General features: G+C 43.2%; 2 protein-coding genes across 4 annotated transcripts in view; one reads left to right on the top strand and one right to left on the bottom strand.

Moving 5' to 3' along the window:
• LOC308419908 (uricase) overlaps window positions 1–27933 on the bottom strand; it is a gene marked incomplete at both ends in the record, with an annotated part of 76649 nt that overhangs the window by 29804 nt on the left and 18912 nt on the right. The gene's annotated exons all lie outside the window — the stretch shown is intronic.
• On the top strand, window positions 32–15836 carry DNASE2B (deoxyribonuclease 2 beta). Of its 3 annotated transcripts, XM_080915790.1 has the most exons (8): window positions 36–171; window positions 1064–1337; window positions 2085–2305; window positions 5116–5293; window positions 9486–9564; window positions 10705–10866; window positions 13104–13301; window positions 15238–15836. In XM_080915790.1, exons 3-8 carry the CDS (start codon window positions 2193–2195, stop codon window positions 15576–15578), a joined length of 1071 nt encoding a protein of 356 aa, XP_080771916.1. In that variant the 5' UTR covers window positions 36–171; window positions 1064–1337; window positions 2085–2192; the 3' UTR covers window positions 15579–15836. The 3 variants fall into 3 exon arrangements, with proteins under 3 accessions (XP_080771915.1, XP_080771916.1, XP_080771917.1); XM_080915789.1 differs by lacking the exon at window positions 1064–1337 and having other exon boundaries at window positions 32–171; XM_080915791.1 differs by lacking the exon at window positions 1064–1337 and having other exon boundaries at window positions 49–171; window positions 2082–2305.

Raw genomic sequence — 27933 nt, 5'->3', positions numbered from 1 at the left:
TGACAGCAAAGCGGTTACATAAGGAGGGTTGTTGACAGACAGCCCACATGATAGAGTCAGCTACACCAAAAAAGAAAGCTTGTTAAAAGTGTCTTTCCGGGCCTTGAAATGAAATTGGATTTAGCAAATGAAACCTAAACACAGATGTCCTTCGGCCCCACTCGCAGGAAGGTAAGAATATCTTTGGCTAACACTTAAGGGTCGTTTACTAAAATGTCACCAGCCCAGCTTTGTGATATGTGTACAGCAAGGAGGGGAGAGCAGAGTATTCTCTACCCCATCACAATGCTGCCTTTAGGGTCCAGAAATGAAAACGAGCCGCTTGTGTTCTAAAAATGATTCAACAAAGCCTGTACTTGATGTGCCCGACCGTGTACGTTTCTTAAGACAAAGGAAGTAAATGATACTTCTTTCCATTTTAAAATAAATTAAACTTCATGCCATGAATATTTTTACTCTTCACAGCTATTGAAATTTCTGAACACTATTATAACCTCTAAATCAAAGTGTAGAAAATGGTAAGAAAAAATGTTTCTTAATTTAGTTGATTCTGAGAGTTCTCTCGTAGAAAGCTGTTGATCTGCTGGATTAGCACATAGCTAAGCCTCAGGGCAGTGGGTTTACATTTTAGGATGAACCTGCACTGCCAATAAACTTATTTAAAGTATAAGTTCTGGGATCCTGGAGAATGGCTCAGTTTATAAAGTACTTGCCACCCAAGCATAAGGGTCCCCCCAGAGCCCACATTTAAAAAGCTGACCATGGTGGCAGGCACCTATAAGAGGATTCCTAGAGCTTACTGACAAGCCACCCCAACTAAGATAGTGAACTTCAGGACAGTGAAAATCCTTACCTCAAACAATTAAGACAGGGTGATTGAGGAAAACACCCAATATGGGCTTCAGACCTCACTCACACACATACACACAGTATTTGACACACACACTAAGGATGTCTGACCCCAGCTGGAGGGACCCTGATTCTGATAATTTGAGATGAAGCCCAGAATTCTGTCCTTTTGTGGGTAGCACCAATAATGTGAGTTTTCTCAATGCATCAATAGTGCTCCTTGGTCCTCTGTCTTAGAAGAAAGAGATCCACAAGCCCTTCCTTTCTTACAAACAAGAATCCTGGAGAACACCAGCTAGGCTATTTCATAGAAGTGACCTGAGCTTCAAGACTCAGGTTTGGTCCTGGGTCTTCAAGAAGACTTCAATCTGAATCCATAATCATGGAGGGACAAAGCAGAGCCACTGTAATTCCCAGACATGAAGTGACTGCTACTTAGCATGACAGCTGAGTGTGGATACAAGAATATGCGAAGGAAGTACTTTCAGGTGTGTGTGTATCCATCTACCCTTTCCCTCCTCTCAAGAGCAGGGTGGCTCACCTTTCCATATCCGCCATGGTAATGGGTCATTTTTCCTCAGCCTTTAACTTCAGACTCAGTTTCAAGAATGAGAAAGAACGGTGTAAAATGAAGAGAGGTTGGTAACCGCTTTTATTTAGCCCCAAAGAGTAGGTGATCAATATTGACCTGATTGCGTAGTGGACCGTGAGACACAAAGGCCTTTCAAAGCCAAGCGCATTGCTGAGTGGTCAGAAACAGGGGGGTGTGGAAGATATGTCGACATTTTTGCTGAAACACAATTGAGTTTGCTCTTAGTTGGAAGCAACCTTCAGAATAGTGTTTAAAAGTCATTCCCTTAAAGACTGGGGTTATTATAGGGACAGATCCTAATTATTAAGAAGGCAAGAGTTTTGTCCTTTCTAGCTAATGTATAGACTACTTGCATTTAAATTTACAGATAGTCAATTAGAAGTGAAAAGAAACATGGAATACACCTCACTCAACATCAGTTTGTCAGGAATTCCTTTTCTCACGCACTTCTCACTACTAAATTCCCTCCAAAGTGTTAACTACACAGGTAGCTGGATTAATGTCCTTTTTCCCTCCAGATTTTTCTATAGCTTTGCAAACTAGTCAACAATTGCGCACAGAGGCATCCAGAGTCACACTGGAATGTTGTGACAGAACCATCAGATGACATGAGACTCAGCCTCTTCTGTTTGTGCCCAAGCAGTGAATAGCAAACGTGAACAGAACCCACAGTGGAGCCAGTGCAGCCCGAGAAAGACGTGACACTCTGACTCCACCGTCTGAGGCGTGGAATGAAGGCCACAGAGAGAAAATGACAGCAAAATCTCTAGGAACAGCTCTTTCTTTATTCTTCTTTGCCCTCTCCGGAGTCCTGGGGACACCAAAAATCTCATGCAAAGATGAAGATGGTAAAGCTGTGGATTGGTAGGTAAAAGAAATGGGGTGGTTGGTATGTGCAAATAGAAAGTCAGGGTCTGTCTGTGATGACCCCAGGGAAGACCTCCACCTGGCATCCTCTCTTTAAAAAAGAAAGAGGCTGAGGCTAGGGATATGGCTGGGCCGGTAGAGTGCTTGCCTACCATGCATGAAGTTCTAGTCTCAGTCCCCAGTGCCACATAAACCAGGCATGATGGCACACATGTGTAATCTCAGCAGGAGGGTCTGGAGTTCAAAGACATCCTCAGCAACAACATGAGTTCTAGGCTAACCTGGCTTATATGAGATCCTGTGTTAAATAAATAAATAGATACATTAATTAACTAAAAATAAAGAGGCTTAAAGCACATGAATGGGCTCAATTTCCAGGCAGTACTGGCTGCTGAGTGTGTGAGATACCCCTGAGAAAGTACCAAGCAGCTCTCTGGAGCCTGAGTCAGTGCTCTCTGGAGGACACAGCTGGGAGGCAGAAAGGAACTGAGCTGATAACTGTCACTTTCCTTTCATTACACGTACCCTTCCTGAGATACAAAGCTGGGAAAGCTTATGGATTTTTCTAAAGCTGAGCCATACCTTTCTTCTTGTGGAGACAAGAAGTACTTGGTGGTGACCAGCATTGTTTGGTTAACCTTCATTCATGAGGCAGGCCAGTCAGTAGGCAGGAGGTGATTGGTCTCCAGGACAGTATCAAAGAGATGAACCACACTAAGTTATTGGGGTACAATCCTCCTTTGAACTTAGGCCACATTTCTGCTCTTCAACTCTGCTATTCAGGTCTGCCATGGGGGTTGAAATCATAGTGTGAGGTTCAAGCTAAAGATCAGTTCAGTCTTTCAGCATTCATGAGCTTTGACCAGGCCCTGACCTGAGGTTTAAAGATAGAGATATGAACAGCAGATAGTTCCTTTTGTCAAGGAGCTCATATGTGTGGGATTAAACACAGTACATTAGGAAGCACAGAACCCAGAGGCTTCCTTGAAGAAGTAACTTTGGGCTAAGTTTTAAGAATAATGTTCAAAGTTGTTTTTAAAAGAGTAAGGAGATGCCATGGGAGCTCCAGCCAATAGAGGGTCAAAGAATTAGTGCAGAATCAATGGGTGACACGTCAAGTTTGGCATTTGGAGTGGAGTCATGTGTAGAGGTGTCTGCAGATGAAACCACCATGGGAGAAGTAGGTCATGAAGGGTTTTGTGGGCTATGCCTTGGGATTTGAACCTGACGTTTGAAAAGGAACTACTGAAGGACTTAGAACAAGGTGGCGACACAGTTCGATGAGCATGCCAACAATGCAAAAGACAGACGGTAGAGAACCAGCCCAGAGTCACAGAGTGGAAGAACTTCCATAGTATCACAATGGAAGACCCAAGTTAAGAGATGGCAGTGAAAACAGGGGGAAAAGAACAGTCTGTAAAAATAGAAGGTAGATGGGCAGCTGGGGTGGGAGGTTCTCGAGGGCGTATGTTCCAAAACAGCATAGGATGAATTGGTTTGGTACTAAACACTATAACTTTGGTTTAAAAAATGTGGAGCTGAAAGCTTCTGGGCATCCTTTTGTCTGGGTGTCTAACTTAACTTAGAGGGCTATGAGTACAAAAATGGTTACCCAGAAAAAAATGGTCGATGGAACCACTATCACCGAGTGACTGTGGCATAATGACAGTCTTCTGATGCTCTGTTTGGGAGGGGTGCCAAATTGTGATTAATACCTCCCCTTTTGTCATAACTGAATGGGTATATTATTTAGCAATACATGTCAAACAGACAAGTATAGCTGCTTAGCAGAGAAGTTCCTGAAATGTCACAAAGTTAGCATATTTCCTGCCATGTGTGTAAGTCTATAGAGAACCAAGCAAGGGGGGGAGGGAGAGCCTTAGGCAGACCATTGATTGCATTGTGATGATGTGTGTATGCTGTTTGACTTATGGAGGCTCTTGGAGTTAATAACAGAGTTTCATGCTACTATGATATATTTGGCCAGAGCAGTAGTTTTTAGATTAGAGAGAATTTGATTTGGGGGAACTTTTGACAAGGTCTAGAGGCAGTTTTGAGGGTCACGACATTGGGATACTATCAGCATTTAGAAGTAAAGGGTTGGAGATTCTACAGGACACAAGCCAGCTCAGTAAAAATTAGTCTGACCACAATGGGACTAGAGCACATAAGAAAGCCTTGGCTGGGGGATGCAAGACTGGCTGAAATCTACATAGGTCCAACCACTTGTCCTCACTGGGAGATATTCAAAGGCACTAACAAGCAGAAAACAATAGATACAGATTAAAGACCTGCTTCAAATACTTAAGGAGCAAATCCTTAATCCAGAGCATTCTGGGAAACAGATAATGCTGAGGACCAAGCCTCGTGAAAGCCTCCACCTCTGCCTAAGCCCATACCTAGATCTCATACTGACCTGAGTAGCCCCAAAGAGAGCAGGCTAAGCACTGTGGTGAGGGCAAATCCAGCAGTTCCCCAGTGAAGACCTAGCCCTTGACCTTCTCTTTCCTATGACCAGTGGAATGATGGGAGACAACAGAGAGAATCACTCTCAGGACACATGGACTTCTCTTCCAGAAGCTCCAGTCCTTAGGCCAGTCAATGTCATAGAACATACCACCAACGCCAAGCTTGCTCCCCCTGGAGAAAGGCAAAAGGAAGAGATGTAGGAAGAGGCAAAAGCCTAAAGCATCTCTTTCCTTATAGGCTGCCCATGAAACACCAGTGGATAATACATATCTAACAGAAAGTGTCATCAGAAAAGCAGTCAGTAAATGATGGCAAATCGTAACTCTTTGCTCTGTTAGGTTTACGTTTTATAAGTTACCCCAAAGGACTGGCAAAACAAGCTCAGAGGCGGGGCTGGAGTACATGTACCTGGACGCCACAATGCATTCCTGGAGCAAGAGCTACCACCTGATTAACAGCAGCAGGAGTGCTCTGGGAAGGACCTTAGAGCAGCTGTACAACGCATATAATTCCAAGGTAGGTTACAGTCAACCTGTTTGGCTTTACTCTCTCTCTCTCTCTCTCTCTCTCTCTCTCTCTCTCTCTCTCTCTCTCTCTCTCTCTCTCTCTCTCTCTCCATATATATATACCCAACCCCATAAACTCACTCAGAACTACTCCAGACAACTGTCATAATTCACACCGATGTCAAATTGTTGGCTCACTTTATTAAAACAAAGACTAATCCCTGTGCTGTGCAAAGGAACACATGAACCAATCAAAAGCAACCCAGCAAGGTAACAAAAGGGGTGTGCAGAGACCTGAATTGAGCTAGCTAGTACACTTTGCCAAGATGGCGTCCGTCTTTTGTCCCTGACTAGCTGATGACACAGAAAGAACCTGGAAGGCTCAGGAAATATAAATCCTTGATGTGCTGCTACCTTTGTCTAAAACAAAACAAAATAAAACAATTTCTCACAATTTGGCCCCAAGTGCTACAGTATCACTGGGCAAGGTGTGAACTGATTGCTCAGAAGTCTTCAGGCTATCAGACCTCTGCCAACTCACTCAGCACTCAAGCATCTAACGGAAATGGGTTAAGAGCCCTCTGGCAGTACAGGTCTGTGAGCGTTATGCCGTTAGTTATAGATTGTTTGAATCATGGTGTTGATGAGTGCTGATGATTCAAGTAAAAGTTCCTCTGGGTTTTCTTCTTAATTAACTACTTTCAGAACTGTAGGCAGACAGCCAAGGCTTTAGCTTCAAGAGCCCAGACCCGGCTCACCCAAGGGAAACGAAGCCTGTTACCTAGATGTTAGGTAATGAACTGAATGAAGGCATAGATAAGAAGGCCTTCTGCCTCTGGGTGGCCAATCCTGAAGTATTCCAGGATCTACCTGTTTTACTGTGGCTTCTTCCCAAGCAGGTGACAAGTAAAACCAAGCCATATGTGACACACAGTTCTACCCCATGAATGCATTCCCTGACAGGGGTAGACATATTTAAAAGGACCATTCCTACACTATGCTAGGTTTGCTGCCTGTTTCTATAAGATGCTAGGTTTGCTGCCTGTTTCTATAAGATGCTAGGTTTGCTGCCTGTTTCTATAAGATGCTAGGTTTACTGACTCTTTCTATAAGATGCTAGGTTTACTGACTCTTTCTATAAGATTCTAGGTTTACTGACTCTTTCTATAAGATGCTAGGTTTACTGACTGTTTCTATAAGATGCTAGGTTTACTGACTGTTTCTATAAGATGCTAGGTTTACTGACTCTTTCTATAAGATGCTAGGTTTACTGACTCTTTCTATAAGATGCTAGGTTTACTGACTCTTTCTATAAGATGCTAGGTTTGCTTCCTGTTTCTATAAGATGCTAGGTTTACTGACTCTTTTTATAAGATGCTAGGTTTACTGACTCTTTCTATAAGATGCTAGGTTTGCTTCCTGTTTCTATAAGATGCTAGGTCTGTTGCTGTGGTTATTGCCTCTTAAACATTGTAATGCTCAGCACAGGAGTGCTTTAGCTTCCAATGCTACTGCAGAAGTCTGCCAGTAGCTGTTACAGTGTAAAGAGACATTCATTTTATCCACCTGCCATTAAAAGCAAGCTTGAAGCAAAAATCCACAGTTAAAATGACTCTGTAGGCTGTCTGTATACACGAGATGTGCCAAGCACTGTTTCAGGTGTATTTAAAGTGATTCAATCTCAACAACAACCCTGTTTTGAACAACCAGGCTGTTATGCAAAGTGAAAACCTACTGTGCCGCTTCTATTTTCTCATCAAGGCCTGCTTGGCGTCTATGTGACTTCCAGGCCCATCTGGGTTGCAAACTAAAATCTTGCCCACCCTCACCTTAAAACTTAAGGAAGTAAGGGATTGAAGAGTGTGAGAGATGAAGGGAACTTTGGAGGCAGCGCGATGACAGTGTTCCAGTGTCGCGCTCTGGACACTTGGTTCTAGGAAGAAGAAGGTTGGGACAGGGGCTGCTTTGCATGTCTGATTGGCTCAAAAGAAGAAAGTAACAGAGAAAATGGTGAATAGGTGTGACTATGTGGGAGCACACTCGGTGGTTCTATTGGAAGAGAGAAACCTCTGTCCTCTGTGAGGTCTCTAGCCTTTGACCTGGTATTGATCAGGATAGTGGGATGTAATATCAGACCAACTGATTTTGCATCACAAATGTCAAAGTGACTGAGTTCAACAGCCCGGTTACACTTGCACTGTTTTTTTATTCTTTTACTGTTGTAAATAAGGACCCTCCATATTCCTTAATACTCAGAATTCTTTGCAATGGCTTATTCTTGCCTAACTGTCTCCTGCTAGACTGACATCAAAGATCAACCCCTTCTGTCCAACATCCAATAATCGAGATAGTGCTTGATGTATGGGTTCAAGGAGTATCTCTGAGCCCAGGGAGCTACTCAGAGTGTTAAATGCTTGCTGTGCCAGCATAAGGACCCCAAAGTCAAATGTGGGGTGCCAGTCCTGCAGCAACAGCACTGTGGGGTTGAGACAAACAGATTGCTAAGACTTAACGGTAGCCAGCTGGGCTGAACCAGTGAGCTCCGTGTTCAGTGGAAGGAGCCCATCTCAAAATAAGATGGAGAAGTAATGAAAGACCACGCCCCCAACATGGACATCAGACCTTCACTGACTGTCAGTCAAATTCACCTAGAGACACAGGTTCTATGAGAAAAGGCCTCCCTGTGTAGCCTAGGCTAGTCAGCTAGTCTTGAATTTGTGATCCGCCACCCTTAGCCTACTTACTCCCACAATTACAGCTAAATGCCTCCCGTCTGTCCTGACCGCTCTGTTGATCAGCACCATCTCCAAAGCTGTCTGCTGTGCTTTCGGTTGTAATTAATAGATACTTTTGTGAGAATAAAACCTCCTCACCAGATCACCCTTCCAGGTGGCACCCAAAAGGCATACGGCCTTGTTCCCACAGTCAGTCCAGCTCAGGGTAAACTGATTTAAAAAAGAAGTGGGGGCGGGGGTGGAAGCTAACAAAACTTCTTATTCTCCTGGGAATGCCCAAACAGGCCAAAACCCTACAATTCATTTCTAAGTGTTTTTAGATTACCTCAAACAGTTATCTTCAAGGATAGGGTTGTTTTGTTTTGTCTTATGGAAATGAGTTGTCCTTGTTGCTTTTACTATGTCACTGAGGTTGTTTTCAGTATCCACATCATCAATTTCAATAGAAGTCACTGCATCATGAATGGAATGGAACCCCCCCAAAACAAATATAAGACGTTCCCCCAAAAGGACAAAGAGACACTATCAAAATAATAATAGCTTTTCTCTGACTTAGAAATTAAACAACGTGTTTGGAAAACCCAATATCCCAAGCTAAATTTCACCACTGTTTCTAAGCAGAAAAATATCACCGTCAGGACGTGGTGTGGTACTGATAGGTTAGAAAAGAAACCAAACAAACAAAAAAACAACTCTCCCAGGAGAGAGGAAGGGAGCAGGCAACAAGGAATCCTGACTAAATCAAAGCTATGGGAAGGCAGAGAGGCATAGCACAGGCAGAGAAAATCAGACCCAGACAGCTCACTTCCGCACTGCGACTGCAGCATCAGTGGAAAAAAACCAGGTGTAATCTTTGGCTGGTTATTCCAACTCTATTTCCTGAACAAATAATCGGGCACGCTTCAGCACATGCTCATTGCTTAATCAGAAACCCGCTTCCAAAACAACCAAGAAAAAGCAGAAAGCTCAGCCTTGCACACAGGTTGCATAGGGATCTTGTCACATGGGCTAACCTATGCTCAGGAGCTGAGGACACAGCTTGGTCAGGAATGCTCTTGCCACTCAGACAGGAGGATCTGAGTTTGAGCCCCAGTACTCAGGTTAAAAAAAATAAATATATCCTGGGAGATGTGACCCACGCCTGTAACCCCAGAGCTGAGGAAGGTGAATCCCTGAGTTTGGCTGGCAAGTCAGCCTATTCCATTTGGCTAGCTCCCTGCCAGGCAAAATACCCCAGGTTGTTCTCTAGGTTACACACACTCACACAAGCATGCTTGCACACACACACCACAAATTTGCACACAGCTAAAAATGGAGTTCTTCTCCCCCTCCATCCTGCATGTCATGGAATTCCTGCTCCTGTGTGTTAATGAAATGTCTGCACTGCAGACTAGGTAGCTGATAGAAATAGTGACGTCATGGGAAATGGAGGATTTGCACCATTAACACCCGTATGTACCCTTGCAGAATGGCACAGCCTATCTAATATACAACGATGGTGTTCCTGCATCTGTGAACTACAGCGCACAGCATGGACATACCAAAGGTACATCGATGGCTCCTGGTTTCTCTTTCCTATCTGCAATCAACATTTTCTTAAACCTTTTTTCTTTAGCATCCTCACATTCCACATTAAAAAGACAGCTTTCAGTTTTATGGCTTTTCTGATTTACTGAGATATGAGTTTTATATATAACACGTTACAAAATAATTATAAGACTTGAGATGCCAATACCCTTCTCAGAAATTCTAACTTATTTCTTAATGTTTTTGTGCTTTAAAGCAAGCACCCAAGTACTGGTTTTTGAAATATCATCCATTCATCTATACATACACATGCATATACATAAATACATACATATACACATAAACACAAACATATGCACCCATATATAATATATATATTATGTATATACACATATACTGATACATATATATTTAAAGTTTTTCTTTATAGTCATTTAATATATATACTGTTACTACTTCATACAAATCTTTTTTAAAGATTTTTATTTATTATTTACTTATATGTATAAATGCACTGTTGCTTTCTCCAGACACACCAGAAGAGGGCATCAGATCCCATTACAGATGGTTGTGAGCCACTATGTGGTTGCTGGGAGTTGAACTCAGGACCTCTGGAAGAGCAGTCAGAGCTCTTTACCACTGAGCCATCTCTCCAATCCCTTGTGTCTGCTTTCTTAGTCCTTTTTAAATCAGATCTGTGGAAATTGGGTTACCCTTCTCCAATGAGTGAACAGGAAGTGCTGCCAGCAACCTCCTTTGTTTGATGCTGCCTCTTTAACTGGCTTTCCCGCCCTCTGACAGGAACTTAGCACTGAAGAATCTAGCTGAAACTTGCCAGGCGACCGTTTGTTTAACAAGATCAAATTCCAATCTGGCGAATTCGGCAAACTAGTTTCAACATAGAATTACTCTTAGCTCTTCGAAAAGTGCTTGCCCTGACTCCCCTGTTCAGCAGGGAGACGCCATGGTGTGTAACTGAGTTGTTATTGAAATCCTTGAAAAGTACGCATAATAATTCTCAGAGACCTAAGAAAACATGAGCGTAACATATAAGTAGGCTTCGGAACTACAGCTTTGAACTGTATTTTGAGGTAATCTGGTTTTGTGTTGTTCTTTTGTTTTTTTGAATTTATCCAAATCAAATGTCTTTCTCTGGTAGGTCTGCTGGTATGGGACAGAGTGCAGGGGTTCTGGCTGATTCATTCTGTTCCCAAGTTTCCCCCAGCTCCAGAAAATGGCTATGACTACCCAACGTCGGGGAGGCGGTATGCGCAGAGTGGTATCTGCATCACTTTCAAGTACAGCCAGTATGAGACCATAGGTAGGAGGGAGCGCGGGAGCAGGGGCAGTGCGGGAGGGGGAAGCACAGTATGAGACAGTAGGTAGGAGCTCAGTTGTGTGCAGAGGGGGAAGCGGGGGTCATGTAAGCAGGTGGTCCCTTCATCTGTAAGTCTACTATAGACGCTCTTGTGTGCTATGGTGAAACCTTGGGCAGGACCCCTTACCCAGCCCCAGTTCCCAGTCTGTCATGGACGTTGTTGAACTTGACCCGAATAATACTTCCAGATTAATTCAGGGCCAGGCAAGTAACAAAGAATGAGGTGGACAGATATTGCTTGAATCCTGGGGATGGTGACAAACTTGGGTGTTGGCTCTACCTAGGATCCCTTCAGAAACACAAGACTACTGACCAGAGATCTCTGTACTTCTCGTGAGGAACTAGAAACTGTTGGGGATAGGGGGATAACAGATTATATTTTATTATTACCCATTATTTTGAAATGTAAATTCAATGTCAGTTTTTAAAATTTTTTCTTCAGACAAAATGTTGCCTTCTTACCTCCAACATCACACCTCAGCACTATATAAACTTCTAAAATCTCTCACTCAAATAGACCAAAATACTTAATATTTGGCAAACTGTGGTGTATAAGTAAGACAAGACATAATGTTTTAACCTCCAGGTATAAGAAACTTAGAAAATGTTTCTCGCCCAGCTTGCATCTTAAGCCCTTGCATTAGTTGGTTCTCTAGAGGAATAGAACTGATTTAAAAATATATGATTTATTAAATATATATAAACAATATATAAACATATATATGACTTATAAAAAATATATATTATATATGATTTATAAAACAAATGGTTTATTAAAACATACATATATATTTATATAATTTCTTAGAGTGGCTTACAGCTAATCCAATAATTAAAAGTTACCTACCAATTAAAAGTTCAACAATCCAATAGTTATTCCGATCACGAGGCTGGACGCCTCGGTTAGTCTACTGTATATAGCTGAATCGGAAGAGGTAAGCTCTAATTTCCGTGAAGGACTGAACCTGACATGGGGAATGCAGAAGGCAAGCAGGCTGGGAGGAACAGCTCCTTCCATGTCCTTTATATCTGCTGCCGCCAAAAGGCATGGCCTAGACTGAAGGTAGATCTTCCCACGTCACAGGACTTAAATTGAAGGTAGGTGTTCCCACCCCAAATGACTTGAGAAAGTCCCTCACGGTTCTCAGCTCCAGATGCAGTCAAGTTGACAACCAAGACGAGCTATCACATCCCTCGTTTAACTGGTTGAGTTTCTACTCTGATCAGAGTGCTGAGCCCTACAGAGATGATATTTACAATGAGTTTATTATTATCCAATCTAATAATTGGATCCAAGCTAAGAAGTTGTCTCCTCTTATATGTGTACATATAGGAAAGAAAGCAAAAGCCTCCAAGGCAGGGCTGATATCTAAGAATTACTTTTAACTACATGTTTTATAATCATAGGTGTGTGGTCCAGCATCTCAGCTAATTCATGTCAAAATGAGTCTGTCTGTAGCAAGAGAATTTACCTAATAATGTTATTGTGAGGATTACATGAGGAAAACTCAGTTTGGGGAGAAGGCTTGTATAAATTGTTTGCCGGGACCTAAGTTCAAATCCCCAGACTCCACATAAAGTCAAACATAGTAGCATTGCATCAGGAATCTCAGTGCTCCCACCTCTAGAAGAGAAGTGGAGACAGAAGCTCATGGGCCAACTAGCCTCAGGTATGCGGAAGCAAACACAGAGAGACCATGTGTTAAATAAAGCAGAAGACGAGGACAGCCGGAGGTTGTCCTCTGACCTCCACATGTGGCATATGCACACACATACATACATACACACACATACACACACACACACACACATACATACACACACACACACATACACACATACATACATACACACACATACATACATACACACACATACATACACACACACACATACACACATACATACATACACACACATACACACACATACATACATACACACACACACACATACATACACACACACACACACACACACACACACACATACACACACACTTCCTCCCCAGAAAAGAGAAGGAAGAGGGGGGAACCAGGAAAGGATAACATTTGAAATGTAAATACATAAAATATCCAATAAAAATTTCACTGGGTTAGTTTAAAAAAAATCCATAATATCAGGAAGCATTTCCATTTGTGCTTAAGCTCCCAACTCATCCCTATTGTCTCTTGATTTAGATTCTCAGCTCTTGGTCGTCCAGCCAAACATCTACAGCTGTTTCATCCCAAACATTTTTCACTGGGAACTCATCCACATGCCCCAGATGTGTGCCAAGTCCAGTTCCTCAAAGATCCGTGGCCGGCGCCTCACTGTGCTTCAGTCAGCCCAGGGTCTAAACTTCCTCCATTTTGCAAAATCGGATTCTTATCGTGATGGTATGAACGGCTATCACCAAAGATTGTGTCAGAAGGAATCATTGTGGATGGCTTAGAGAAGACACTCCGGTGTGTGGGATGAGAAGTGGGAAAGAGGGGAAGCCAGTGGGGGCAAACAGGAAGAGACAGTTCAGCACCAACTCGTGTGTTCCCCTGTTCATGTGAACGGTAGCAGTTGCTGATTCAACCACAGCACATTCCATACACGTACATCAAACTGGAAGCTCAGTTCCAGAGTTTGCTGGCCATGAAGCCGGCTATTTCTGGCATTGGCTAGACAGTTTTTGTGAGCCTTCCTGGTTCTCAAGCCCTTTACATGACCCCTCTACACTCTCTCTCTCTCTCTCTCTCTCTCTCTCTCTCTCTCTCTCTCTCTCTCTCTCTCTCTCTCTCTCTCTCTCTCTCTCTCTCTCCCTCCTCCCTCCCTCCCATAGTGAGAACAAAGATCTCAAGGGAGCAATCACTTCACTGTTACACACCTCACACCTAGCTCTTCTGCTTTCGTACCTGGGTGTTTACACATTCCAACAGCTACAAACACCAGCTTACACCACCTCTAAAACCCATTCTGCCGTCAAAAATACCTTGACAGTTTTTCTACTGGATCTGCTTGCCCTTTCAAGCCTCCCACTCTTGCAGGCTCTTTCCTTTGTAGCTCACAAGCTTATTTAAAAACCATCCTTTGACCCTAAACTGCCAACTCTCTGGTTTTCCTTTGTCCACCCAAATTTCTTTTAACAATCTCAGAGTTTTCAGTGACTCTACTCTCTTTACTCTGGGTCTTGCTCCTGTCTATAAACAATCTCTCCAGGCATGAACGCTTGTCTTGCATAACCTTGTGGTCGGCCATGCTTTTTTCTTTCTTCTTTCTTGTATAGAGTACGGGGAGTTTACTGAATACCTACGGCTAATGTCAGACACTGAAGGTACAGGAACTGATGGGATATAAAAGGGATCTGTGAGCCATTATGCTGATGAAAGCCTCCCCTTCCTGCAATGCTTGCCTCCACTGATTTTGAGGATATAGCCTCTTAGTCTCCTCTCTGATTTATTTAAGTCCCTGTACCAGACCTTCCTCCTTAGGAGATGAAAGTGCTATGTGTTTTTCTGCCCTTATATTGCTTTGAGTTTCATGTGCCCTTGGATGATTTCCAAGGCTGGATTCCCCACCCCAGACTTCTACACTAACAGATGTACTCAGCAGTGAATGAGCTGTTTTCACACGGACATGGTAGAGTTACACCAGCTGCGATGTGCCACATTGGTCTCCCCATCATCCCCCAAGTACACACTCTTTCCTTCACATTCTACACAGTCTCCAAGACATTCCAGACTCCATCCTCCATCCTCCCACACACCACCAAATCCATCCAGTTTCAGATCTTCAATAGCTTTCCCATTTACCATATCCTCTCCAACATTCTACAGCCACCATAGTCCACACTAGTATTTTTACCACAGTTGTGAACATCTGATTTTTCCTCCCTCCTCTGAAATTCACCTTTCCAAGTTCATCCTAGACAGTATCTCTCCATTGACATTTATGACCATAAATTAGTTTCCCTTTGTTCTCAACTAAGATTTTCCTAAAAATGCCCCCACTGACTTCAAGAAAATCCAATGATAATTGTATGGCTCACAAATACCTTTAAAATTGCTTCTAATTCTCTACACCTATTATTTCCAGAAGTCTTTTTGTGACTAAAACATAAACTGCTTTCTTTGTGTGGGAGAGAAAACACCCAACATCTTTTCAATACGACAATAATAACTTTTGTTTGAACATTGCTTTAGAAAATGATTTTCCATCCACTATGTTGGTACTATGGCCAAGTGCACAGAACCAGGGTGACTGGAGCTTTTCTACTCCCTAGGGGCTTTTCATTAATTAATCTGGTTGACCTCATTCATTTTTTCTTCTCCTCTTGATCCTTAGACATCTTTACAGCCTGGATGGCTCAACAGTTGAAGACACATTTGGTAGCAGAAACCTGGCAGCAAAAGAATCATGCACTTCCTTCCAACTGTTCCCTGCTTTACCACGTCTACAACGCCAATGCCATTCAGGTAACTCGCCAGTATTACTTCGGTTCGTACCAGGACCATTCCAAATGGTGCGTTTCCAAAATGAGTGACAGAAATCGTTGGACCTGTATTGGAGACCTAAATCGGAGCCCAAAACAAGCCTTGAGAGGTGGAGGATTCATCTGCACGAAGAATCGGTACATCCACCAGTCATTTCAGAGATTAATTAGAGGTTATGAGCTCTGTAGCTAAGCTTGGGGAAAGGTCACACCCACTGTCCTTGAAAACACTGGCTCTGGAACTTCTTACCTTGGATCTGTTCTCCATATGTTAAAGGCTTCTGGGTGTGCACAGCATAGCATCTTATAAAACACTGTGGGTCCACATTTGCCATTCTATGTTCAAATCAGGAGAAATATGAATCATTTGTACTTATCAAGTTAGATATCCAAATCATGGCATGCAAATAATATCCTGGGGTGGGGGAATAGAATAAAATATTTTCTTCCAGTTTGATCATCTCTGGTGGTCTAACTTGTTCATTAAATTTCATCTCTCACAAAGCAACCCTGACTGTCCAGTTTGAAGAAACTAAAAGTGTCCTCTCCCTTTCTCCCTCCTCTTTTATACTATTTGGCCATGTGGTTATATTCCCCATAATGTCCCTCCCCCCACTGGTTTATAGTTTAGTCTTGTCCCCTCTGCAGGTGCTCTTACACTGCTAATGTATTCTTGAGCTGTTCACTTGAGCTCTCTGTGTGATTCTTTTGAAATTTTAATCTATCACAGGAGAACATATCTAAGCATGATGTGAGTCAAGAAATCACAAGACTTGGTTGCTTCCTAGACTGTGGGCTGTGGGTTCTAAGCTCAAAGCTTAGAGTCTTGCACAACGCTTGGCATGTAGCTAACAATTAGAACACTAGAGGAAACCATACTTATAACTGTAGCTACTCAGGAAACAGAGGCATAAAGGTTGATCACAAGTTCAAGGCCAGCTTGGGCAAGTTAGTGAGAACTTGCCTGACAAAGGGTACAAAAATGGCTTGGGGTGTATCTAGTAGAGCTTTGTACGGCATAGCAAGGCCCAGCATTTCACCCCCACTTCCACCACAGTGAAGCACAGGGTGTAATGTACTGGTGCCACTTGAGTTTGACCTCTGCCCAATAAAAGGTGACACAAAGAAGTTTTATGAATGATTTTTAGGAAAAGCAAATAGGTGAAGAAATAGAGTGAAAACACGGTAAGTTCAGACACGTGAACTCAACCAGGAGTAGATGTGAGTGAAGATGCCAACATCAGGCATCAGAATCTTGGTTTCTCCTTCTGGAGTTCTCACCAGGAAATGCATGTTATGCAGAACTGTAATGTTAGAATCACAAGACTTGGTTGCTTAATAGACCATGGGATGTGGGTTAAAAGTTCAAAAACTTAGGGTCAAGCAAAAGTCATCAGACAGGGACCAGGCCCCGTGCTTAGTGACTTTGAAGCATGAAGCCCACATTCAAGATCCACTCTCTTATTTAATCTTCGTAGCAATTCTTTTCAGCAATAGTTTTCACTATCCCCATTTCACTGACAGGTTAACTGAGGCTTACAGAACTTCAAACACTTGCCTAGCACAATAGAGGTCTATTTGGCCTCTGAAGCTGTGCTCTTACCCGAGATTCCAGAAGACAATTAAGGAAGTGAATAAATACAGGATCACAACTACCTTGAGATCTCAACATGGACCAAAGTTGGTAGGGCCTAATGACCCAGTGCAGGCTGCAGAAAAAGTTACTTGTTTTCTTGTCAAAATCAAGTGCAAAAGACAGGTATTTAGGATGCTGTCTGTTTACTTGTGAGTGTGAAAAGCTGGGGAACAAGGTCTTGTTCTCATAGAAAACACCAGAGTATAAATAATCTCCATGCAATGGATTGTTCAGTAACACAGTGAAGAAACAACCAATTATAAATTGAGCTCACTTGGAGAGATTTTGTTGAGATAAAACTATGCACTAGGCTTAACTGTCTCCCAACAGATAACTCCAGTCTAGAGAACAATATATCCCATGTTCACAAAAAAAGAAATAAATAAAAATAGGAAGACAGAATTAAGTCAGATTATACAGAAACAAGAGTGTAGAAGCAGAAGAAAAGGAAGGTGCTGGCCCAATGCACACACACACCTGAGGGGCATGACTTTTTCCTCCTCCTCCTCCTCTTCCTCCTCCTCCTCTTCCTCCTCCTCTTCTTCTTCTTCTTCTTCTTCTTCTACTTCTTCTTCTTCTTCTTCTTCTTCTTCTTCTTCTTCTTCTTCTTCTTCTTCTTCTTCTTCTTCTTCTTCTTCTTCTTCTTCTTCTTCCTCCTCCTCCTCCTCCTCCTCCTCCTCCTTGTCCTCCTTCTCCTCCTCCTCGTCCTCGTCCTCGTCCTCCTCGTCCTCCTCCTCCTCCTCCTCCTCCTCCTCCTCCTCCTCCTTCTTCTTCTTCCACCCCTTCTTCTTCAAAAACTTTTTATTGATTCTTTGTGAATTTCATATCATGCAATCCCACTCCTCTCCCATCCCTTCATACCCACCTGTTACCTTTGCAACTCCCCCAAAAGAAAACAAACAAACAAACACCATCTCATCATAGAAGCTGCTGTGTGTCACACAGAGCACACTTTTGTCCAAACAGCTTTACTTGCAAAATTTCATTGCAATAAGTCATTTGTCTGGTTTGAGGCCTCTGGTTCTGCAACACTATCAATACTGGATCATCATTGGGACACTTCTCTGATACTCTGTTGCTGCCCTGTATCATGGAGATCCTTCAGCTTTGAATCTGCAAGACCACTCCTTCACAAACTCCAGAAGTTTATAAATGGGGTAGATGTTGGGGAGGACCAACTCAGAGCTCTTGATATGGACCCAGGTAGAAGCTGAGTTGGTCAGCCTGACAGCTCTCCCACACCCAGGCCACCAGGACCAGCTTTGCTCAGACAAGGGGTAGGGCCATCTCTCCTGCACTCATGCTGTTGGGACCGGCTCTGCTGTGCTGAGGCCACCAGAGTCATGTAAGGTGCATGGCCCTGCCTCCCAAGTGTTGAAAGCTCTCCTGCCCTCCCATTCTTCCATTTTTGAGACCAATGGCATGGCTTCTAATGCAGGAGAGATGGGAATATTTAACCTCCCATATGAAAAGAAAGAAAAGAAGAAAAGTACCAACCCTATTTGTCTCAAGACTGGGAGGAGGATTTCTGTCTGTGTTTCTTTGTGTTGGACATTTGTGTGGTAGAGTTTAAAAGAAGCTACAATGCTCTACAAGTAGCAAGCCATACTCCTTCTCAAGCACATCTTTCAGGAATACCTGGAAAGTGTCTTCAAGGAATGACATCAATAGAAGGAATCTGAGATACATTAGTGGTGCCACAAATGTTTTCACTAACTTCTCTTTGGAAGAAAGGAGAGAGTATAGGACATAATAATGAATTAAATTTAAGTCCTAAACCATGGCTTAAATATTGAAACAAACACAACAGCTCATTAGGTAAAAGTTCCTGTCTAGTAAACTTAGCAACACGAGTTCAGTTCCTGGAAGCCACTGTGGGAGGAGAGTCTCAACTCCCAAAAGTTTCTGAATGTGTGCGTGCACACATGCACATACACACATGCATGCTCGCACACACAAATAAAGTAAAAATATAAAGGGCTATAAATATAACCCAGATATTAACAACACTGCTGCTCTTGCAGAAAATCTGGGTTCACTTCTCAGCACCCACACAGCAGCTTATGACAATCTGCAATTCCAGTTTTAGAGGCTCCAGTGCCCTCTCCTGGACTTCAAAGACCCCCAGCCACACATACTACATGGTCAGGCATGTGGACAGAGCATCCTATACATAAAATAAAATGGAATCTAAACAAATTAAACATAAAATATCATCATCAAAATCTGTGTCTAAGTTGGGGGTGTATCTTACAAAAACAGCAAAAACTGAGAAATGACTGTGAAGGAAAGAAATTAGAGACAGATCGTATGCTGACCATTAAAGTTTTAAGATGACCTCTGCCTTCACACTCTCTTAGAAAAGTCATTATCCACCGTCTGTTATTCTCGGGCGACCTTTCCCGTGTATATCCGGATGAAGGGACCAAGCATGGGCTCGTAAGGCCAGAGGAAATAAACCATGGGCCAAGCGAAAGAGGTCTGCTTTGGGAATAAATTTAAAGTAATAGTACCAAAGTAAACTTGAACGCTTAAGATGGTTGTCTTTTTACTGATGTAAAGAACGCTGGACTTTAGAGTTTGAAGAACAGTGTAGGTACACTACAAGAAGCCAGAGCAAAGAGCAAATGCTCAGATCCCCATTCAGGCATCAGCTGAGCACCTTGTGGAGCCCAGAGACTCTCCTTGATCATATATACTCTGTCACAGTCCCCTCTGTGTTTTCACTAAAAGACCCTTTTTAGCTTAGGTCAACCTGAGTAGGTCCTTCTTAATTAAAGCAAAGATTGTTGTGATAAAATAAGGTGACCAAAAAAACAAGTTGGGGAGGAAAGATTTTTTTTGTTTGTTTCGTTTGTTGTTTGTTTTGTTTTTGGTTTGGGGTTTAGGGGGACTTTGGGCTTACAATTCTGCAGCATAGTCTATCACCGACGTAAATCAGGACAGGAACTCAAAGCAGGAGCTGATTCAGAGGCCATTGAGGGGTGCTGCTTACTGGCTTTCTCATCATAGTTTGCTCAGCCTGATTTTTTTAAGCCCACCAGCCCAGGGATGGACATAATGGACTAGGCCCTCCCATATCAACCACTAATTAAGAAAATAGTCTATGGGCTTGCCAAAGCCCAGTCTATGAAAGCATTCCCTCATTGAGGCATCCCCCTCTGCTGTGACTCTAGCTTCTGAGAGCTGACATGAAACCAGCCGGCACAACAGAGCCCTTACTCCTATTCACACAGACACCACCTGCCTGTAGGGAGAGGCAGCAGTGACAGAGTGGGTTTGGCACCAAAGCTTTGCAACAGAAATAACAAGTGACACACGGCATATACACTCATCATGTCCCAACATAGAGTGTGGATTAAAGAGGACAAAAGCTTGACATTGTAGCATGGGGTGGAAAGGTAAGTTTTCACAGGAATCTGTGGAAAGAAACTGGTGGGATGAGATAAAACAAAGAGTTCATGTTAGGACTTCAAATGCCATACATTCGTTAAAGTTGTCACCCAACTAAGAGAATTCTTGATTGAGTTTTGGCTTAACACGCTGACAATTCAATCAACAAACAACCAACTCCCAAGGAATAGATGTACTAGTGAGACGAAATCCCAACTCTGAATCTGACTTATGAAAACAAGGGTTCTTTCGGTTAAATAAAAATAACGGTATCCTCAGCCACAAGGGTATCTGAATGAGTGTGGGGTCAGAAGATCGTGACACCAGAGGAGGTGGTCTAGAGCAAGAGTGAGGTCAAAACATGTCCAAGCCTCGAAAATCTCATCCCAAGACCTGCAGGAGTAGGGCCGCTTCCTCCCTGTTCTTGGTCTGCATGTCCTGCCTTGGCCACTCTTGAGGTAATCACATAGCCTAGTGGCCAGGTTAGCACTCATGCCTAACCCAGAGATCCTGCCTAGCCCACATTCGCCAGCTCCCTCCCGTCAAGCCCAGAAGCTCAATGGTGCCTGGATACCCCAAGGGGAAAGGTGGGGCTGGGGGCAACTGATCGTTAGAAAGGAGAGGTTGACTAGACCCCAAATTCATGAGATCTGAGATAGAGCCGTAAGAGAAAATACAGCTCAGTGGAAGAAGCTGCTCAAAGGGAATCCGGTTCAAGAGGTCGAGATGGAAGTCACAGGGTGACTGTGTGAGGAAGAGAAAGCAGCTACAGAGACACAGCTTCCATTTCACAAGCTCACTTATGGCTAGAGCCACCTGAAGAACAGCCGTGCTATGGTTAAAAACATTTTATGGGGCTGGGGAGATGGCTCGGCAGGTAGAAGCACTTGTGGTTTGGGCTTGACAACCTAAGTTAGGATCCTAGTTGTTCATGTAAAAAAAAATTTTTAAAGCTGGACAGGGTGATGTATATCCGTAATTTTAGCCCTCCAGTGATGAGAGGATGAGACAGGAAACAGATAGTAGAATCTGATGGAAGCTCCCAGGCTAGCGAGCCTGGGGTATAGAGCATGGTTGTCAACAAGGGAAACTGCTTCAAACAAAGTAAAAGGATGCCAGAGGTTATCCTCTGACCCCCACATGGGTACTGTAGAAGGAACACACACACAAACACACACACACACACACACACACACACATACCATACACACAGGCATGCATAAAAATAATGAAAATCAATATCTAAAATTATGATATTCTCATCAGAAACTAACAGTAATTTATGAGAAATCTCAATTTAGAAAATATCTTTGTCTTCTTTCTTTCCAGTGAAGTAGGTAACATTTGGGTTAAGATGTAGAAAAAAGACAAGAAATAATTCAGTCAAGGTTTCTATAAAGCAATTTCAAGACAAGAAGCTCCCTACAATTAAGTTACATTCCCGGGTCAGTAACTGAAAGCAAGGACTTCTTAAAGTGCAAAGACCTTTGAGGCAACCCAGGGGGTTAGACAAACAGCATCCTAACGTTTAACTCTGGCTAGAAGTTGTGTCTCAAGTACATTTCCCGGCCTGAATCTTCTGTGATCTCAAGAACTGGATCACAAGTATGGAGAAAACTATTATCTAGATACCCTACAGCATGGCTTGTCTATGAATCAGACATCTCAGAGGGGATGGTGACGGAGCCCAGAGACTCATGGGAGCTAGGTAAGTACTCTACCTCTGAGTCCAAATCCACATCTTTGGATAGAACTTTCCGTTCACCACGAGTTTTAAGACTTGCACATTATAAAATTGTCAAAGGTATTATCACCGGATGGCATCAAAGCCTCTTCTGGTATTAACATGGTCAACACGGTAACTTTGGGTGACAGAGAGCACAGCCCAGTAACCCCTGCACTTGTCAGAGGGTAGCAAAAGTGGGCTTTGTCAACTGGGAGAGACTCCAGACACTTTTCCAGCTTAATCCACTTGATTTTCTGTCTCAGGGATTCTAGTGCAGAGGACAGACAAGTGCCCTCTGCTCTGCCCTCCCCATTTACTCTGTCCTGTGTTCTCTATAAACTGTTTTTCACTAACTGCTGCACTTTGAATTTTAAGTGTGCCTCACATGTCCCTGTGTTAAAGGTGAGGTTCTCAGAGTCCTTGGAAGAGCTTCTAAGGAGTGGGGCCTAGAAGTCTACATTATTATAGCCATGTCCTGAAAGGAAACAGGAATAAACATCTTATCCCCTACCTCTCTCTTCTGTCCTTCCCTTCCCCTCTTGCCTTCTAACTATAAGGTGAATGATTTTGTTCTGCAATTCGCCCCTTCCACGATACGCATGGCCACAGTATCAAACTCAATGAGGCCAATCAATCACTTACCTGAATTCCCAAAACCGAGAGCCAAAATGAGCCCTGCTTTCTCAGGTATTTGTTACCATAAGTGGGAGTTGACCAGCGATTTGAGATGAGTGTCTGCAAGTACCATTGTTGCCCTGGCGAACGGTAAGAGGAACAGAAGATCCAGACAAGATAATGAGATTGGCTTCCCATGGGATCCCATTTCGTAATGGGTTAAATCGAATAAAACTAAATATGTTAAGGGTAGATGTAATCATTTTTTCCCTCTACATCCAAACAGAACACAGTGGTCACCAGAGAGACATGGGGCAAAGAGACGTGTGCTGTAACAGCAACAGTACAGAAGATGGTCTGGAGGCTCCAGCAGAGGTCTCAGCGTGACTAAACAAGGCGCGAGGCTGGAGAAAGCAGAAGACATCAGAAGGAACTGTCCTACTCTCTCCTATGCTGGCTGAAGTGTACTTTTACAAGAACTATAGAAAACACAGAAAAAATATGGGGAAATTACTAAGAAGAGCCAGCTCCTAGGATGATAGAATAATAGGAACAGTTGAAAATGTCTGTTTCCTGATAGTCTCCTATGGACAAGATAGGGCTCGTCTACGGTGTGAACGGCTGGGACGGAGCAGACGCTTGTTTAATTTGTTGACTAGAGGCTGGGGTAAAGACACAGAAAGCTGAAATAAGCTTCTTTCAAACAAAGTGCAACCCTCTTGTGATAGTTATGAATTCCAGATCGATCTCTGGCTTGTCCCCCAGCTGTTCAACCCACCTCTCCCAGCGAGTCATCTACCGTTACCTGAGTCACATGCCATCTACCGCTCTTCCTATATTTCAAATGCAGCAATGTAACCATTTAGCCACGCCCCCAAATCATCTACTTGCTTTTCCGGTTGTCTAAATATTTCCCTCCAGATGTGCGTGCTGCTCACTTCTTATCATTAATGTCTTCAATATTAAAATGAATTTTCGGCAGTGACCTAATCGCGGAAATGGGGTGTTGATGTAAAAGCTGAGTGCCCCGGGATTAGGAACATCTGCGGTTATTGTAACTTCTTGGTAGGTTTGTCCCTTAATCATTATATGGTCATCTTTTCTGTCGCTTTCTGCAGGTTTGACATCTGTCTCAGTAGATCGGCTGCTGTTCATCTAGTCCCCATTTTAATATAACAGCACATTTAATGCCTTCACGTTTGTCTCTGTGTCTTCAGCCATGGAATGAGATGACAAATGGACACCATTACAAAGCTATAATGTAAGGAAGTGACTCTGGATGACCCTGTCCCTCCGGGTCTAAGCAGTTTGTTCTTTTATACTTTATTCCATTTTGAAGGACACTAAAGGGCAATCCCGACATGATGTCCTGGCCCCAAACCAAAACCAACGGAGCAGGATAAGCTCAACATGCAAGGTGTTTAAATAAAAGTGTCCATATTTTACTTCTAAATTTAAAATAACCACATTCCCACACTATCAACCCAAGCTATGGCAAGCATCTAAGAAATGTTTGCTTATATGCCATAAAACCCGCTGAACACTGGCGAAGCACCTGCAAGCCTTTGTGTAGGAACAGCACCCAAAGGTGCTGACCGTGCACACTGGGGCAGAAAAGATGCCCTGTGTGCTGCACATGCAACCACTTGACCTACAAGATGACACCTTATTAGAATCGTGCTCTATTTGGGCCATTGGGAATCCCTCCCTTCCTGTTGCCAGACTGCGCCTCTGGGGAGATGATTTTTATCTAGCCTGCCAGAACGTACGTGGATACACTTCTTCCTAGTTAATCACCGTCAGTGTGGAGGTAGCCACGCCTTTGAGTGAAGTGAGAATGTCAGCTACTCTGAAGGCTGAGGCAGGAACACGAGGAGCTAAGGGCCTGACTGGGTTCTAGGCCAGCCTTGGCAGCTTACTGACACTTAGTCTCAAAATAAAAAAAACAAAAGAATAAAGCAAGCAAACAGGAAGAGGCTGGGTATGGAGCTCAGCGGCACAGCATGTAAAGGGCCCCGAGTTCAAGCCCCAGTACTGCAAAACACACACACACAACACACACACCACACACACACACACACACACACAACACACACAGAACACACACACATATACACATACACACATATACACACACATACACAACACACACAACACACACACATACCACACACACAACACACACACACACAGAACACACACACAATACACACACACACAACACATACACACACACAACACAAACACAACACATACACACACATATGCACAAAACACACCACACACACACCACACCACACACACATACCACACACAACACACACACAACACACACACAACACAAACATAACACATCCACACACATATGCACACACATACATACCACACACAACACACACACAACACATACACACATATACACACACAACACACATACATACCACACACACAATACACATACACACACACTACACACACACAACACACATACACACACACCACACACACACAACACATACACACAACACACACACAACACACACACACACACAACACACACACACACACCATGCACACACAACACATACACACACAACACACACACACCATGCACACACAACACATACACACAACACACACACCACACACACACAACACACACGAAGATCCTATCCCTTCCTCTCTTCCTTCCATCCTTCCTGCCACTTCTCTTTAGAAATGTTTTTAGAAGCCACACAGCAGCCAAATGATGAAATCACCTCATCTTTCTGTAGCCTTGACCCATGTCCTGTGACTCCACCAAATGCCCTTCAGAGCAGCTGCATGCCTCCCTCCTTAGGCTGCCCGGCTATAGAACAGGATCAACTGTCTTTAACCCACTTCCCCTGCCTTGTTAACCGGCTCCTGTTTTCACCTCTTTCTACACAGACCTCTCCGTGTGGCTTGTTTATTTCTAATACTACTTCCGGATTGTCCATATTTTTCCTAAGCTCTTTGAACAACATGTTAAGTATATTCATATTACTTGAATCAATTAAAAGTGCAACCCTCAAGAGCCCAGATGAATTCAGGAGACATCATAGCGCTGGATAACAGTTTGGGAATCACCCAAGGTTTGTTGCCAAATGCCACTCCAATGACCCTGGGCAATTACTAGCCATGTGACCTTGAACAAATTACTTAACCTTCTATGCCAGGTTCCAAGTGGAAAAGCAAGCATGTTCATAAAAAGGGATGAGGTAATTAAGTAAAATAGTTCAGGGCTTAGCATTTAATATCTTCCCTCTGTCTTCCATTTTCTGTTGCCAGGAAAACCATCACTCCGAACTATACTAATTAATCATATGAATGCAGAGGTTTGGGAAGCCAATCCTCTGTGTGAGCTGCATTGTAATTACTCCACTGCGCGAACAACTCCATCTAGCAGATTGCCTTAAATGGGATAGGGGCATTGGAAGTACCATTTGCTCCCCACATCTTCCATGCTGATGGTGTTTTTCTCAATAGCAAGAAAATCTGCCCAGTTCTACTTTAGCTCACACTGGAAGAATCAAATAGAGAAGACTTTGGGCCACGTGTGTTAAATCTTACAAACATCCATAAAAACCCTCTTCAAATGCCTTCAGTCACAGGTCCCCAACACTGCATTAGCACATAACTAAAGGACAAGGTTGCTGTTATTTGCAGAGCAAACAGGCATGAGGCCACAGCAGCACGGGGCCTGCAGTTCCAGGGCTGCCAGTGCCTAGCTGCGTGTACTCTACCTGAATCCTCAAGGACTTGACTTGTTCATAAAATGGAGACAATTAAGGAAAAACAACACATGCAAAACCCGTAACCCAGATCGTATGAAACCTTTCTCTTCGGTGGAGACATTGGCTGAATCAGAATGTGTTCTGACTGGGGTTGCTAGGCTACACCATCTCAGGTACACACGGTGTTTGAGCACAAAGACGGACTTTGTATCTGGATGTTAGGCAGGCAATGTTCAGCAAATATCCGATAGTTTGCTTTGGCTCTGGTAGAAGTACTTTGTGTACCTACTACCAAGATTAGAATCATCTTCATAACCTTTGCAGGTAGGAAAGCTCCTGACTGGCTGCGTCTCCTGCATCCGATCTCATCCAGCACCGTTTTCTTAATTTCCTGTGGTACAGGACTCTCTGCAGAAGGCCGACGATTTGATGCCTTTGGATTCCTGACAAAGCTTTTATTCCGCCCAGCCTAGCTGTAGGGATTCTATTGGAGACAGAATTAAAGAAAGAGGAGTGACCCAACGATTATCGGCACCGAGACCTAATGATGTGTTTGTATATAATCTAAAAACTGATCTGTGTCTTCTTTTCCAGTTTGGGTCAAGATGGTTGAGATGCTCTTTAGAAGTCATTGACTCGTTAGCAAGGTGGGCGCTTTGCTTTGGAGGCAGGGCTGGAGTAGGTGTTTGAGGTAGGGTTGAAAGTTAGACTCAAAATAAAAAGCCCGTCTGTATTTTTTAAGGCTTATTTTTAATTTGGGGTGTGGGGAGGGGTTGCGGGTGTACGTGCGCACACACATGCACGGTTATGTGTACATGTGTGTGATGGTTCCCTCAGAGGTCAGAGGAGGGCATCAGATCCCCTGGAGTGAGAGTTTCAGCTGTGAGCAGCCTGATGTGGGCACTAGGAGCTGACCTGAAGGCCTCCTGAAGAATGGCATGTGCTTTGAACTTCTGAGTCGTCTTTCCAGTCTCCTAGACTCTGTTTCTAACATAGCCTTACATTTAAAAAAAAATCATTTATTTCTTTAAAAAATGCTTGCTATAAAAGATCATAATCCCATCTAAGCACCAGCAAGAACTCAGTGTAACCTGAGAGCGGGTCAGTAGTCAGAGGAGGTTAAGGAAAATGCGACAGGCTAAAGAGGCATGAAACAAGTTTTGGAAGATATGTAAAGGTCCTGTGGTTACAAACACATATGCACTTAGAAAATCTATTAAACCATATTCTCAAATGATGATACTTGGCTGTCTATAAACTATCCCTCTAAACACTTAGTTACTTTAAAAACTGCTGCTTCTTTCAACCAAAAAATTGGTGTTGATGCACTTACATACATCCTATCATGTGCTTACATACATCCTATCATGCACTTACATACATCCTATCATGCGCTTACATACATCCTACCATGCGCTTACAT

This window comes from Micromys minutus, assembly GCF_963924665.1.
Source record: "Micromys minutus genome assembly, chromosome: 4".
Taxonomy (NCBI): Eukaryota; Metazoa; Chordata; class Mammalia; order Rodentia; family Muridae; genus Micromys; species Micromys minutus.
Note: the sequence above shows the minus strand (reverse complement) of the source record. Positions and strands in the feature narration are given on the sequence as shown.

What these genes read in the sequence shown, in the direction of transcription:
- DNASE2B (XM_080915789.1), top strand. Translation starts at nt 2,193, where the DNA reads ATGACAGCAAAATCTCTAGGAACAGCTCTTTCTTTATTCTTCTTTGCC. An exon ending in ACAACGCATATAATTCCAAG is followed by an intron (nt 5,294 to 9,485) that starts GTAGGTTACAGT and finishes GTACCCTTGCAG; the next exon opens with AATGGCACAGCCTATCTAAT. An exon ending in ATCGGATTCTTATCGTGATG is followed by an intron (nt 13,302 to 15,237) that starts GTATGAACGGCT and finishes CTTGATCCTTAG; the next exon opens with ACATCTTTACAGCCTGGATG.